General features: G+C 33.2%; 2 protein-coding genes across 2 annotated transcripts; both read left to right on the plus strand.

Annotated features, from left to right (window-relative positions):
- The first annotated feature begins 2334 nt into the window (after positions 1-2334).
- On the plus strand, positions 2335-4022 carry LOC132633290 (uncharacterized). Its single transcript, XM_060349597.1, has 3 exons — positions 2335-2643; positions 3035-3116; positions 3585-4022. Exons 1-3 carry the CDS (start codon positions 2632-2634, stop codon positions 3851-3853), a joined length of 363 nt encoding a protein of 120 aa, XP_060205580.1. The 5' UTR covers positions 2335-2631; the 3' UTR covers positions 3854-4022.
- A 4533-nt stretch (positions 4023-8555) lies between these two features.
- LOC132633291 (aluminum-activated malate transporter 9-like) lies at positions 8556-14501 on the plus strand. Its single transcript, XM_060349598.1, has 6 exons — positions 8556-9022; positions 11071-11208; positions 11313-11582; positions 11659-11795; positions 11877-12023; positions 13529-14501. The coding sequence occupies exons 1-6, from the start codon at positions 8644-8646 to the stop codon at positions 14270-14272; spliced, it is 1815 nt and encodes a 604-aa protein (XP_060205581.1). The 5' UTR covers positions 8556-8643; the 3' UTR covers positions 14273-14501.
- The last annotated feature ends 2270 nt before the right edge of the window (positions 14502-16771 follow it).

The following is a 16771-nucleotide window of genomic DNA, read 5'->3' on the forward strand; positions in this document are numbered from 1 at the left end:
GGAATTTGAGGCCTTGGAGGCAAATCACACTTGTCTTGTTGTTGACCTCCCTCCTGGTAAGAAACCTATAGGTTGGAAGTGGGTCTATAAGTGAAATACAAGGCTGATGGTCAACTTGAAAGATATAAAGCTAGGCTAGTTGTTAGAGGGGATACACAAATTGAAGGGATTGATTTTCATGAAACCTTTTCCCCCGTTGTTAAGATGTCAACTATTAAAACATTGGTTGTTGTGGCTGTCAAGAAGCAGTGGCCCATGTTTCAATTAGATGTCAACAATGCTTTCTTACATGGTGATTTGGATGAAGAGGTTTTCATGAAACTTCCCCCGGGTTATTTTGTTTCTTCATCCTCCCAGTACCAAGATGTGTGCAAATTGCATAAATCTCTTTATGGGCTAAGACAGGCATCTAGACAGTGGTATGCCAATCTCTCTCAGGCTCTTTCTTCAAGAGGTTACAGTCATTCACTCAATGATTATTCCCTTTTTACAAAGACTTCTGGGTCTTCTATAGTGGTGTTTGTTGTCTATGTAGATGATATTATTTTGACTGGAACTGACCTTCATGAGATATCTGCATTAAAATCTTTTCTTCATGAGCAATTCAAGATCAAAGACTTGGGCAGCCTAAATTATTTTTTGGGCATTGAGGTGTTTTATTCCAGTTCTGGTGTCCTGCTTCATCAGAGGAAATTTATATAGGATTTACTTCATGAGTTTCGCTGTTCAGAGGTTTCTCCTTTACTTTGTCCCCTTGAATTGACTGTCAAACTCAAGGCTCATGATGGTGCCAAGTTGCCCAAGCTTGAGGTTTACAGATCTTTGATTGGGAAGTTGAATTTTTTTGACAGATACCAGGCCGGATATCTGTTTTGCTGTGTAGCACCTTAGCCAATTTATGCAATCTCCGTGCCTTCCTCACATGAATGCTGCTTTGCACCTTTTAAGATACTTGAAGGGTACATTTTATTATGGTATTTTTTTTTTAACAATGGTCCAGATCTGTCCCTCACTGCCTTCTGTGACAGTGATTGGGCCTCCTATCTAGATTCTAGAAAGTCTGTCATTGGCTATTGTGTTTTACTTGGTGGTAGTCTCATAGGCTGGAAAGCCAAGAAGCAACAAGTTGTTTCTATGTCTTCTGCTGAGGCTGAATATAGAGCCATGAGCAAGGCTGTTGCTGACCTCACTTGGCTTTCTAGATTGCTTGCTGATTTGGGTTTATGTTCCACTTCTCCTATCCCCTTGTTTTGTGACAACCAGGCTGCTATTCATATTGCTTAAAATCCTGTCTCCCATGAGAGAACCAAGCATATAGAGCTGGACTGCCATTTGGTTAGAACCAAGCTTGCTGAAGGACTTATTACTCTAGCTCACACCTCATCTGCAACTCAACTGGCTGATCTGTTTACGAAGACTCTTCCTGGTGCTGCACATCATGGGTTCTTGTCCAAGTTGGGTGTGTTCCCACCCTTCAACTTGAAGGGGGGTGTTGGACTTATACAGGCTAGCCCAAACTAGTGTGAAGTAGATTGGACTTTATTTTATTTGTACCGGGTCAAGCCCAATGCTTGAGCCCATTCTTTCTACTTAATTGTATAACTTTCATTGTACTCATTCTTGACTTGAACAGAAATGAAATAAGATTTTTTCTCTCTCTTCTTCCTACTTTACATAGTTCATCTTCTTGTGCAAATAATGGTTTTCGTTTAACTTTCCGCTGTTAACAAAATCATGGATTTCTTTGTCAATCCGAGTTTGATAAAAATATAAAATACATGACCACAGAGAAAGGAAATTGATGTCTCAAACATTGTGATCCATCGAGCCTCGACCTAATTTATTGGCTCAAATTGAATGAATCTGTTAAGTCAAGGAGAAGCGCATCTAGCAGCGAGAAGAGAGCTAAGGAAAAGGCTAAAAAAAAAAAAAAAAACGCTGGAACTGATGCAACGCCAATTAATTCTGCCAATTACGGGTGATTGTATTTGAATATATTATCGATGGTTCGTAATGAATTAGTTATGTAATAGATGAAGACATAGGGAAGAAAATAGAAATTGATATCAACTCTGTGTAATTCATAGGGATGGATGTAACAGCTTGCTTTTTCCCATATTAATATTCCAGTGCATCAGCAAGAATGTCCATATACAAGAAAGTTTAAAGAGAAACTTGAAGTCTGAGGTGGATTGCACAAAGTCTAAGATAATGTAAAATATCAAGAATAGATTCACTCAGTTGTGCATCACTTTTTATGCTAACTTTCTAAAAGCTAAGGAAATAAAAACATAGATTCTTGGGAAGAAAGGTTAAGTGTGGGGAAGGGGATAGTTTCAACAATAGGAATATTTATACACCAAAAAGGAGATGCCTTAATTCTAAACATATATAGGCCTTTTTAGAACAAGAAAGTGATGCTTTTCCCACGAGGCATATTAGGAGAAGTGAAGAACAATGAACAGATTAACTACCTAATGTGCAAATGCTTGTTAGGCAGGAATCAGATTCCAATCAGTCAATAAGACTGCAAAAAAAGGAAATGAATTATCCATAATCTTTCCAATTCATAGAATTCCATCATCTCCTTCCTAGCATTTGGCTCTGCACAGAAAAAATCTTCCTTTCTTCATGACTCAGAAGGTAAAAATTCTTGATAGGGATCCATAATTTAAACTTGATAGATTCTGGCCGTCAAAATTTACTATTTGTTGACGTTTTAGTGTTTTTTCACACACATATACATAGACAGTAAGTATGGTGTTGAATAAAATAAAATAATATATATATCTGTGTGTGTGTTTGGTGTTGAAAATATTCTGTTCAGTTCAACCAGTTGCACAAAGGTTGCATCTGCTTCTGGTCATATATATATATGTGTGTGTGTGTGTTTGGTGTTGAAAATATTCTGTTCAGTTGAACCAGTTGTACAAAGGTTGCATCTGCTTCTGGTCCTTGATTCCTTTTTCTTTTTCCCTTTTCCCTTATTTTGATAGCAATTTTTCTGTGCCTAATATGTTCAAGAATATTGCAGTTATGTTGCATGGTTATGAGGATTAACATAGATTGCAGAGGATGTTACATGAAAGTAAGTCGGGCACTTCTCACAATACCAGGTAATTAGCATATGCTTGCAGATTTCATAAAGCCGCTATCTTTATTCTTTAATCTTATAGCCTGTTTAGCCAATTCCTCTGAAGTTATAAGTGCTTGTTTTTATTTTGAAAGTGCATATGTTAGAGAGATGACATTGTGATATTTGACTAATCTTTTAAGGTTGGGTAAAAAGTATTTTTCGAATAGTAGCAGAAGATTTTTTCCCAGAAGTTGAATTCCCTCCCCCCCATAAGCATGTTTGAAATATTGATCAAACACAAATTGTTGTTCTAATATTCGCAAAAGTGTTTTTCAAAATAAACGATTAGTCAAACACAAACTGAATCTCTAAGCTATTTTTTCGAAGAGCATGTCTGACCAAAAACACTTTCCAAATAACCAGATTTTGGAATATTGACCAAATGGATTATTAGTTTGATTAAATTTATTAGAAAGATTCTGAATTAACTTGATTGCTGTTAATGAAGGGCTGGAGACAAGATTCATAGAGAAAAATCACAGCAGAGTAATTGTTTGGGGGAATTTTGTACCACAAGATGTGGCCATCAAAATAAGAAAGAAGACAAATCGGAGAGTTGAAATATTGGAGATACAATATTTAAGTGCCAATGACGATGATCTAAAGCAAGAGCAAATGCCCCAACTAAGCTCTAATTGCGACAACCAAGCTGAAGCAGAAACACATGTAACACCACAATATCCACAACCACACACGTACTTTCAGGTTTTCACCTAATTAAAAACAATTGTCTATTTGTAGTCGCTTTTTGTTTTAGAATATTAATTTCTAGTGTCCACTGCAACACTGGGCTTAGATCTTTCCATTTTGTCTAATTATTGATTTATTGTGGATTGACAGTGTAACTATTTTTTATATTGTTAATGCATTTTAACTTGTTATAGCAGTTCATCTACTTTATTTTCTACAGTACCAAATTAGATCATGAAAGAAAGTAACTTGTTAACGTAGGTCATCTTAATTTCGTGGTGTAAAATTTTTTTATATGCTTAGAAGTTAAACTCATTCATTGAAGGTGCAATTTTCTGGAGTTTTTTTTTTATTGGCGCTGGATTAAAAAAAATTATTTGCATGCTTTTTTTTTCTTTTTCTTTTTTTCCTGCAATTGAGGTTACTAGAAGAGAAAAAACAAATTCAATAAGAGCTTGTTTGGAAAGCCACCTGGTAATTGGAATTGGTGTAATTACTACCCTAGTAATTACACAGCCTAGTAATTACACAGTCTAGTAATTACAATGACATGTTTGTTTGTCATAGTGTAATTACAAGCGTGTTGTTTGGTTGTACAAGTTTAATTACACGGTTAGTTTAATTTAAAAATATCATTTGATTATAAAAAATTTAAAATTGATATTTAAAAAATATGTGCCTTTAATAATACATTGTTTCTTGAAAATATGTTAATTAATAATCATATATTTGTAACTAATATTGTAAAAAATAATTGATATATAAATTTCAAATTAATAATATTTTAATTTTAATTGATTATAAAATGTAAAAACATACCTTTTTTGTGAGAACATCATGGGATTGGATGTTTGACAAAAAAATAATATTTATAAATATAATGCCATAACATTATTCAAATGTTTGATAGTAATTCTATAACTGTAAGTGAAAAATAAACAACATGCAATGTGAAATAACAAGTCAATAGTACTAAAGCAAATATTTTTAGAATGGAAAATACAACCCAAATTCAAAATCCAAAAGAAAAAAATTTAACATAATACTCTTATGTGAAATTCCTACATTACATAAGTAAGTTTCAACGTAACATAAGTAAATACTCTTATAATTCAAAAGAAAGAGAAAGTATAAGTATATAACCTCATTCACAACGAAATTCTACTTTAATAACGTCACTCATTATATGCCAAGTTTGTTAATGACTTATTCTTTCTAATATTAAGAGATGTAGTTTAAAAAATTAGAATATTAACACGGTTATGCTAAATGAATAAAAAAAAATACGAGCAATTACATGGAACCACAAAAAGCAAAGGTTGGGAATGAGAAGAAAGAAAATGAAATATAAATACTTAAAAAGAAAATATATTTTAAAAAATAAAAATAATTTAAAAGTAAAAATAAAAAAGAAATTAGAAAAGAAAAGAAAAGAAATTAAAATAAAATAAAATAAATAATAGAAATAAAAAATAAATTAAAAAAGAAAATAAATTAAAATAAAATTAAAAAGAAATAAACGAAAAGGTAACCCAGTAATTACAAGGTGTAATTATACCCAATTCTCAGCCCCCCCCCCCCCCCTTTGAGAATTAGAGAGTGTAATTACACCCTCTCAATTACACCCAATTCCCACCTAACTATGTAATTACCTGGTCAAACAAACAGGTCAAACTGTGTAATTACACCCAATTCCAATTACCTGGCTGCTGGGTTTCCAAACAGGCCCTAAATTCCGATGCGTTTGTCAAAGTCTATGTGCTTCTCCGTTTGATCAACGTAGCTTACGTAAGAATGTCCTCGGATGTTTTGGCGTTTTGCACATTTCTTTGGGGTTGAAAATGACCAATATATAAAAATGCTATTTTCACGCAGTTACAACAAACATGAAACAGGTACACTTTGGACCTACCATCTACTTTAATTAAAAAATTATAGAAAGGAGCTTTCCTAACGTTATGTTGTACAAGGGTCAATTTGTCTTTATTCGGGGGTGGTCTTTAATTTTTGGCCCTAAAGTGTTGGTATTTGATTTTTAATTTTTGTCTAAAATATTTTGAGATTCTAGATTCAAATCCTAGTTTAGTAAAAATTCAGCAGAGTAAAAAAAAATTGTCTTAAGGCAAATCTCTACCTTAACGTAGAATTTTAAGGCAAATTATATCGTATATGACAGACTTTTCGAGAAGCCTTACCTTGCGATTTTTTTTTCTTACTGAGCTGAGGTTCGAACCCAGAAACTCGAAGTATTTTTATTCACTTTTTTAAGCAAAGGCCAAAATTAAAGACCGGCAATTTGAGGGCCAAAAATTAAAGACCAGCACCTTTGAAGGACAATCCGTGCAAAAAAAAATGTTGTACAAGTATCAACTACAACAAACATGCATTTTAGGACAATTTTAATTACGCAATCTCTCTTTATGGAGTACTAGTAATAAATATAGACAAAAACATAATTATTATTATTTTTTTTAAAAGAAGAAGATGAAATGTGTTAAAAGACAGCGACAAATTAAGAAAATAAAGAAATTATATCCACAAGGTTGTCTTCATTTCCAACTCGATTTGCATGGGTAAGTAAAAAGAAACAACTAGATATTCTTGACTGGCTTTCAACCTACACCAAAGGCCAAGTGTGAAACATTGTGTTAGGAACTACAATCGATATTAGGGGTGTTAAATAAACAGAATGAGCTGAATTAATATACAAGGTAAATTTCAGCATCTTTTTCCACTATGTTTAGGATCTTATAAGTTGTTACTATCATTGATAATTAGTATATATGTCAACTTGATCACTTTCCAGAAAGAGGATTGCCCAGCAGTCATTTATGAGGTGTGATTATTCATTATTGTTAGCACTGAAAATCATGTCACTGCCATAATTTACATGTTGCCTTCGATGTTGTATGACCCTTTGTTTGCTGAAAGGTAAAGTTATTTTAGACACACACAAAATAAGTACTATCTGCGTAAGTTAAATTGACAATTTGTGACTGGTGCAAATAAATACAACTCGAGTTATTTTATACTCGTACAATATATAAACATATTATACAATTATCATATGAAGGAAGCAACATAAATACAATAGCATGTTCTTTTTTCATATAGAAATTTGAATTTTGCGAGACATCATTTTTCCTTTTATCTTATATAATTGCAAATGAGGAAGTAGGAAACAAATTTCAGTGGTACATATAGTATATGGCAAGTGGATAGTGAAAAATGAATACTTGTAATTGGCATTGGCTATGGCCTATTGAAGAACCAGATTTGCATGGCACGATTACTTTCGATACATGTAGTGCAACATATTCATTTGTTCCTTTTTGTATGAGTGAATGAAACACGAAAATCAAAATAAAACTTTGACTTATATATTACTTCCTTTAGGTCAAAAAGAGTACCCACTTGACTTATTTTACTTGAGTCAAAAAGAGTGTTCACTTATCAAATTAAGAAAGAATTAATCTTTTTTTTTCTTCAGATTTGCCCCTATTAAGTGTTAGATGGTCAAATCCCAATCTTATTTCTATTTATTTTCTTTTTTATTGATTTTTTTTTTACAGAATAAACCTAAATTATACCTATTTAATTAAAAGCAGTTTAGTCAAATTACCTTTTTTTTTCTAGGAGTTAGTATTTTATTAAGGGGCGTACAAATGACTAAATGGACATTCTTTTTTATCTGGAGGGAGTATATTTCTAGCAGTAAAAATGGTATTTTGAATGGATGAAACATTAGTTCGACAGAGAAAATACAACATCAAAGTATCAAAATGTGAAAAGGTAAATAATTTCTTCATATTATAAAATTTACATAAAATAAAAAATTTATGATTAAAAAAATATCTTTTGACCCTCGTAATCTGAAACATGCTAATCTTTTCGCGGCGGAGGGAGTAATTATTTTGTATTGAACTTCAAAAATGACAATAATTTGAGATAATTATTTTTAAGAATCACAACAGATAAGCTGAGACGGAGGGAGTATTAGTTAATCAATGTACAAAATATTATCTGTATATACTTGACAATTACTTTTTAGGTGGATAGTTATTTATGTTAATTTCACCTTTTAAATTGCAGGAATTTATTTGTTACTCTCTCTGTTGAACTTATACAGTTTGAGATGTTTCAATACATTTATACTCTTTCCTTCTCAAATATTTTGTAAATATTTTGAACTATTAATTATTGTGACTTATAATATTTTTTTATGTAATTTTTAATTTCAAGAAAATTAAAGCTATATCAGAATTCACACCGAACATTAGTTAGTTTAGCTCTCGTAATTTGAAACATGACAATTTTTATATATCTTTTTTCCCATTTTATTGTTAGTAATAATTGTTCTTAAAGACAAGAGTAAATATTTATCCTTGTCTTCAAGAACAATGACTCCCTCGTCTTAAAGAATTGTAAGAAAAAAAAGGCATTTCCTTTCAACGGATTAAAAAGAAAATTAAGAGAAAACAAATTGAAATACATGAAGTACTATTTATAATAAGAATAAATCCAAGTTTCTAATAAGCGAAATTTACATTTAAAGGGCTGTCCTATATTCCGCCAAAGGAAAGGAAAAAGAGTAGCTACTTTAACGAAATTGCCACATGGGCCCCACAGCAGCTGCCCAAAATATCTCATTCGTTGAAAATACAAAAGAATGGGTCCCCACCAATCTCCACGCGTCTTCATAAGGTTTTATCTGGAAACTGTCAATAGCGCTCAATTCTCCACATTCACTTTTTTCTCTTTCCTTCACTCGTCAGTTTTATACACTTTACACTGGTTAGGCAATAAGGAAGACAAAAATGGTGAGGAAATTAAATTCCTTTAGAAAAAGTTTCGAAGAAAAAAGAATAAGAGAAAGGCTTTTATCCTCGTGCAACGGAGATTACACAGAGTTACCTGAATTCAATCACACATTTGATTATCAAGAACCTTCTTCTGGTTGTTGTTCTTCTTTTAAGGAGAAATTTGCTGAGATATGGAAAGATTGGAAAAGAGTAGCTGTAAAGGCTATGGAAATGGGTCGAACCGACCCGAGAAAGATTGTATTCTCTGCGAAAATGGGTTTAGCATTGATGCTTATATCTTTGTTAATCTTCTTTAAAGAACCGGTTAAAGAGCTTAGTAGATATTCTGTTTGGGCTATTCTTACTGTTGTTGTAGTTTTTGAGTTCAGTATTGGTAAGTGTTACTATACTTTTTTCCCTTTTGATGTTGGTAACTGTATGTCGATTTTGTGTAGTTATTGTAGATTTAATTAAATTAAAAACAATCTCCTCGAGGTAGGTTTAAGGTCTGCGTATGCTTTACCTTCCCAGACCCACTTGTAGGAATATACCGGGTATGTTGTTTGTTTGTAATGGTTAAAAAAAAATTATGAACTATCACTTTTTCGCGAGTTTCACACTCAAACTACACCATCATCTACATATCAAAAAAAAAAAAAAAACCTAGTCGAGTAGATGGTGATAGTCCAGTTAGGAAAGGTAATAACTATCCCTAATCAACTTTGAGGTATATTTTAATATAGTGATAGTTCATGTAGGAAATGGGAACAACTGATAGTTGGGGGTGTGAAAGTAATAATTGAGGTGTGTTTTTGACAATTAACTCATAAATGTATGCGTCAAAGATGTAAACTTTTTTGCTAGTATGTAAGAAGATATGGTTTTGCTGATAGTAACCGTGGAGAAAAAAGAGCACTTATACGCTTTGAACAAGTCAATTGTTTTGAAATAAAAAACTTTATTCATGTCACAGAATTACCCGGATAGTGGTAGGCCCAAACTTTTATTTTGATATTCTTTTTTTTGGATAGATTGACATTAATGAACTTCTGTTGTGAAACCTCTCAACTTGCATGACCTTTTGTATGAGCTATGTTCCTTAATAATTTAGTGGCTGATTAATTATTTTTAAAGGGAACCTTCTGATGGATGGATTATTCTGCCAACTTGTATTTAATATCCTAACAGTCGGTAATATTTGTACTGTTCAGGATGATTCATATGGAGATAGCTTGTCAAGCAAAGTTATTACTCAAATATTATGAAGAAAACAAATATCCAAAGATTAGGATTTCTTTGGGGAATATAAGTTCGTGACTGGTTATGGTTTCAATGTAAAACGAATTACTGAAAATGTGATAATGCGTACAAGATTCACGCAAGAATATTGACCTAAAAGGATGCCCAAAAAGAGTAAATAATGTTGGGGGCATACTCATCATTTTACAACCACAATTTTGGCTGCTAGGCAGTTGGTACATGTAGCCCTTTTGCAAAAGAAAAGGTTATTTGTTTATGCTTCCAGTTATGCATATGGATATGGTTAGGGGTGTCAAATTTGGCCCAAAAGGTGATGGCCCGCTCAACCCGCCCAAAATTTTATGGGTTGGGCTCAAGATAATTTTATATTGGGCTGATTTTAGCCCAACCCAACATAGCCCATTTTAAAGTGATCTCCATTTTAGCCCAATACTAGCCCAATTCTAGCTCATTTTTAAGATTTACTTAAATTTGGGTTTATTGCTTGAGATTTACTTTTTTTTTTTTTTAATGTATACACGTTTCTTGTATCATGTATCTTACTAGTTTGTGGTATGTTTAATATGAATGGAAATATTTTCAGGAAAATATGTTTAATATGATGGGAAATATTTTTCACGAAAAATGTTTTTCTCGAAAATATTTACCACGGAAAATGTTTTCCTCAAAAATATTTTTCACGAAAAATCCGCGAAAATAATTTTCAAGAAAAATAATTTTCTAGAAAATAGACCCTTCAAAAAAACTGGGTCAAGTTGGGCGGGTCATGACCCAGCCCATTTTTAGCCCAATTCAGCCCAACCCATTTATTACCTCAGCCCATTTTGATTGGGCCAATTTCAGCCCAACCCGCCCATTTGACACCCCTAGATATGGTTTTACAAAAGAACGGGACAACTTGTCGCACGTTGATAAATGTTTTCTTTTTATTTCATTTTATTTTATTTTATTCTTTCTAGTTTTTTCAATCTATCCCATTGGCGGTTACTATTAATGCAAGCAGGAGGCATTTTAGCTAAGAAATCTCATTAGTTATCATGGTACACCCATATCTGCCATCAGTATAGTTTGTATTTTTCTTTGCATTTGGTACCTTTCAACCCTCGGCTACTGCTTTATTTGTTTTCTGTATAGCTTTGTATGGAGCTTTTTATACCGATATGTGTTTTGAACTGTCCACAGGAGCCACTCTAAGCAAAGGGTTTAATCGTGGGCTTGGGACGCTATCAGCTGGAGGACTTGCTCTTGGAATGGCTGAATTGTCTCAGTTGGCCGGGGACTGGGAAGAAGTCGTTATAGTCATTGGTATATTCATAACAGGTCTGGTTTTCTGGTCAGTACTCGTGGCTTATAGATGTGTGAATTGATGTTCATCTCTTTGTTATATTTGTACCTTGCTGACTGCAGTTCATTTGGCCTTCTAGGTTTTTGCATTACTTATGCAAAACAGTACCCGGCAATGAAGCCCTATGAATATGGTTTCCGAGTTTTCCTGATAACGTATTGTTTCATCATGGTATCTGGTTATCGCACAAGAGAATTTATTCATACAGCTGTAAGTCGGTTTTTGCTCATTGCACTTGGTGCTGCTGTTTCCTTAGCTGTGAACATATGTGTGTATCCCATCTGGGCTGGTGAGGATCTTCACAATCTGGTGGCTAAGAATTTCATCAATATAGCTACTTCACTAGAAGGTAATTCAACCTCTGAGATGGTTGTTACTCTTCTCCACTTCCTCTTTCCATGGTTGATGAAATTGAAATCTTGCAGGTTGTATCAGTGAGTATCTGAAGTGTGTCGAGTATAAGAGAATCCCTTCAAAAATTCTTACTTACCAAGCAGCTGATGATCCAGTTTACAATGGCTACAGATCAACAGTAGAATCTATAAGCCAAGAGGAAGCTCTGGTATGCTTAAGCATTTTTGCTGCATGGATTAGTAATTTCATGAAATTTTGCTAGCCGGATGTCCTTACTTTGGTACCGCAGGTAGCATTTGCAATCTGGGAGCCACCCCATGGTCCATACAAGATGATTAAATATCCTTGGAAAAACTATGTTAAAGTTAGCGGTGCATTAAGATATTGCGCTTTCATGGTTATGGCACTGCATGGCTGTATACTATCTGAAATACAGGTTATTTCTCTACTCCTTTTTCCGACTTCCTGCTAGCCCTAGCCAGTGCAAATCTTCTCCGGAAGCAGTCCTAAAACGACTGTAGACCCCTTCACTGAACCTTGGGCATTAAAACTTTTAGCAATTCTTTTTGCTTCTGAATATGGGAAGAGGGGGGGGGGGGGGGGGGGGGGGGGGGGGGGGGGAGGGGGGTCTTCTACCAATTGTTTGCAGTACTAATCTTATGTTGTCTCCCTGTCTGTCTGTGTTAAGTACTTGTGAAAATAGAAGTTTGTCAGCTCTTCTGTTCCCTGATAATATGTAGCCCATTGTTGTTGTCATGTATAGAATTGAACCAAACTTATTGTACTTTTAATAGGTGTATATACCTCAGAACAATCATATAATAAGATTAATGTTACTAGTCTCAAAAAAAATAAAAAAAATCATATACTAAAATTAATATTTGTATTAGGGTCCTTCATTGTTTGAGAATATAACTTGGCATCATCAATGGCATGCATGCATGTAAGACTTTTTCATTAGCAGATGAACTATTTAAAAATCGTGCTAAATTAAGGCATCCTTTTCTATGTGGGAAATTAACCCTGAAAGGCAGAGTACTCACTAAGTGTAACTAAATTCTTTGATGACTTATTATCACTTGGTGCACGCTTAGCCCCTCTGCTTGAAAAAGATTGCCGGTAAAGAATAATTGTCGTTATTTGGTGGAGAAGCAATACATATGACTGTTCTTGCCTGAACTGTTGAATTTACACCCTGTTGTGTTTGAGCATCTCCCTGTATCTCTGAAAATTTTAGGTGCTCTGTTAGATGCACCATCTATTGTTAAGTATTATCCCTCAGTTAATTCGGAGTCTTTCCTTACTCTTATTTAAAAGTTTTCCTGTAGTTGCGTGCCTATGATATTTTAGCTAGAAGAATATAAAAGTTATTCTTCAGTTTTCATATTTATGAGTGTATGTGCTTCTTATTTTTAATGTTTATTCTTTCAATTGTAATGACGGAAAAGACAAGTGAGGGTTGCACAGTTGGTAAAGCACCTCCACCCACGATCGGTAGGTCCAGGGTTCGAGTCACGCTGGAGGGGAAGTGTGGAATCATTATAAATCCTCCAAAATGGGGGTAAATAAAAATGACGGAAAAAAAAAAAAAACATGTTCTGCAGTATTCGATGGAAACATGTCATCTATTCCCTCCTTGTAAATCATCTCAACTTATAAAATTAAACTGTTGCTCAAGCTGTGAACAAAGTTACCCAGTAACTGTGTTGGTGGGAGGTAGCAAGTATTCGATGTAATAGTCGAGGTGTGCGTAAGCTGGCCTGGACACCACCATTATAAAAGAAAAAAAGTTTTTGCTGTTAGATATGCATTATTATTTATTGGTTTAATATTTCTCAGCTTAAGAGCTTGCATATCCAGATGTCTCAGTTATACCACTTTATTCGGTAATGCTATGACCTCTTTATCAGAGAAAATGACTACTAAATATTTTACACGCAGGCTCCTGCCGAAAGAAGACAGGTGTTCCGTAATGAGCTTCAGAGAGTAGGTACAGCAGGTGCCAAAGTGTTGAGAGAACTTGGGGAAAAGGTGAAAAAGATGGAGAAGTTGGGGTCAGTGGACATTCTCTATGAAGTGCATGAAGCAGCAGAACAGTTGCAAAAAAAGGTGGATCGGAAATCTTATCTGTTTGTCAATGCAGAAAACTGGGAAATCGGAACTCGAACTGCAGTAGTGGATATTCCCCAGGAGCTTGGAAGCATGGATGATGACAGAAACTCTTTTCAACATCACAGATCTCTTAGTGAAACAGTTATCGATATCGACTCCATCCTTACCTCAAAAAGTTGGGATAATAGGATGTTTAACGTGGCTAGTAATAACAACCAAACTGCAGGAGTAACCCCAGAAATCAAGACAGAGAAACCAAAATTCCGGACAGCACATTCTCTGCCTAAAGCTAATGATGCACTAAAGGAGGTGGAAGAGGAAGAGGACGACGAAGAAGAAGAATCAAAGACATACGAAAGTGCCAGTGCTTTGTCTTTAGCAACATTCACCTCCCTTCTCATAGAATTTGTTGCAAGACTTCAAAACGTAGTAGATTCATTCGAAGAATTAAGTGAGAAAGCAAAATTTAAGGAACCTGTGGATTTGTCTGAAGCATCGCGGAAAGTTGGCTTGTGGTCCAGGTTAAGAGGGTGTATAAAGTTTTGGAAAAGAGAGAGCAATTCACTAGTTTAGAGGCCAATCCTTCTTGTCCATGCAAAGACAGAAGAGTATAGAAGCTAATATTACATATGGTCTGTTAGATGAGGAGATGTTATAGCAGCTTCCACAACTCGGAACTCGAATCGGCTTGGAACTGCAACACAGATTATATATCCTGACTCAGAAAACTCTCTAACATTCGATCAGACCAATTGCTCATGCATGTTAGTTTTTCAATAGCTATAAATGTATTGAGGTAAAATTTTAGCTCAGTATTCTGAGCTCCAATGCGTTAAGGTCTAACGGTAAATGTAGGCAGCACAAATGTACATTGAAATACACTGAAAAAAGTATATCAGTTTCATTTATGATGAAGCCATTGAGGTGCTTTTCAAAAAAATGCGTCCAATTCACCTAGGATTGGGAAGGTTTATTGGTATTCATAACTCCATCTGTTTGCTACTATTTGTACATTATTTTGCTGTAGTTCGTACATTCTAAGGTGAATTGTACAAGTAACGTTATATTCCCATCTTCTTGTGTGATGGGGCACGTAACAATAACTAGTATCGTTAGGACACTAAAACTAAGTTACTAAGAAATCTACTAGATACTTATTAAATTTTTACTGTGACTTCAGTTATTTTTATATATTAATTTGAGGTCATAGTAGAACCCGTAAACTTTAAATCTTGGATCTGCCCTCGCCACCAAAAAGTGGATTAAATAAGAAATCTAGAGCCTGTTTGGAAAGCCACCTGGTAATTGGAATTGGTGTAAATGTGTAATTACTATGCTAGTAACACAGCCTAGTAATTACATAATATTGTAATAACAATGACTTATTTGTTTGTCATAATGTAATTACAGTGTAATTACAAGCGTGTTGTTTGGTTGCACAAGTGTAATTACACAGTTAATTTAATTTAAAAATAACATTTGATTATAAAAAAAATTAAAATTAATATTTAAAAAATATGTGCCTTTATAAATGATATTAATTTAGTTATTTAATAATACATTGTTTCTTCAAAATATGTCAATTAATAATCATATATTTGTAACTAATATTGTAAAAAATAATTGATATATAATTTCAAATTAATAATATTTTTATTTTAATTGATTATAAAACTTAAAAGCATACTTTTTTTGTGGGAACATCATGGGATTGGATGTTTGACAAAGAAAGAATATTTATAAATATAATGCCATAACATTATTCAAATGTTTGACAAAATTCTATCAACGGTAAGTGAAAAATAAATAGCATGCAATGTGAAATAACAAGTTAATAGTACTAAAGCAAATATTGTTAAAATCGAAAATATAACTCAAATTCAAAATCCAAAAGAAAAAAAATTAACATAATACTCTTATGTCAAATTCCAACATTACATAAGTAAGTTTCAATGTAATATAAGTAAATACTCCAATAATTCAAAAGAAAGGAAAAATATAAGTCTATAACCTCATTGACAACGAAATTCTACTTTAATAACGTCACTTATTATATGTCAAGTTTGTTAATGACTCATTCTTTCTAATATTAAGAGATGTAGTTTCAAAAATTAAAATATTAACACGATTATGCTAAATGAATAAAATAAAATAAAATAAAAATACGAGCAATTATATGGAACCACAAGAAGTAAAGGTTGGGAATGAAAAGAAAGGAAATGAAATATAAATACTATAAAAATAAAAATATATTTAAAAAATAAAAATAATTAAAAAGTAAAAATAAAAAATAAATTAAATAATAGAAATAAAAAATAAAACATAAAAGAGAAGAAATTAAAATAAAATAAAAAATAAATTAAATAATAGAAATAAAAAATAAATTAAAAAAGAAAAGAAAACAAATTAAAATAAAATAAAAAATAAATTAAATAATAGAAATAAAAAATAAATAAACTAAAAGGTAAACCTGTAATTACAGGGTGTAATTACACTCAATTTTCACCCCCCCCCCCCCCCCCCCCCCTCCCTTGAGAATTGGAGAGTGTAATTACACCCTCCCAACCCAATTCCACCTAACTGTGTAATTACCTGGTCAAACAAATAGGTCAAACTGTGTAATTACTCTCAATTCCAATTAGATCCCTCGGATAGAATCATTCAATTATTTCGATTATATTGACAATTTCATCTTGGGTGACTTTCCAAACAGGCCCCTACTAAATATCTATAAAAATTTGAATGTGAACCAATTTATTGTTGTAAGTATATTTAGTCGAGTTAGTTGACGGAATCATAAAGTTTAAATTTTGAATTCACCTCTATCCTTCGCCTCCAAAACACGGTTTAAATAAAGGAAAAAGTATTGTCAGGAGACTTCAGACTACATCTTTAATTAAGGGAATTTTACTGATATTTAAAAAAAAAAAAAGTTTTTCTCTTCTTCTTTTTAAAATCAATTTGCACAAAAACTCAAAACTGAAATTGATCACGTGGGTGTGTGGAGCAAACACCAAATTACTCTTAACAGTGGAACAATAGAAATATTTATAGATACCTCAGTAGCCGATT

Source organism: Lycium barbarum, chromosome 3 (genome assembly GCF_019175385.1).
Source record: "Lycium barbarum isolate Lr01 chromosome 3, ASM1917538v2, whole genome shotgun sequence".
NCBI classification, from domain to species: domain Eukaryota; kingdom Viridiplantae; phylum Streptophyta; class Magnoliopsida; order Solanales; family Solanaceae; genus Lycium; species Lycium barbarum.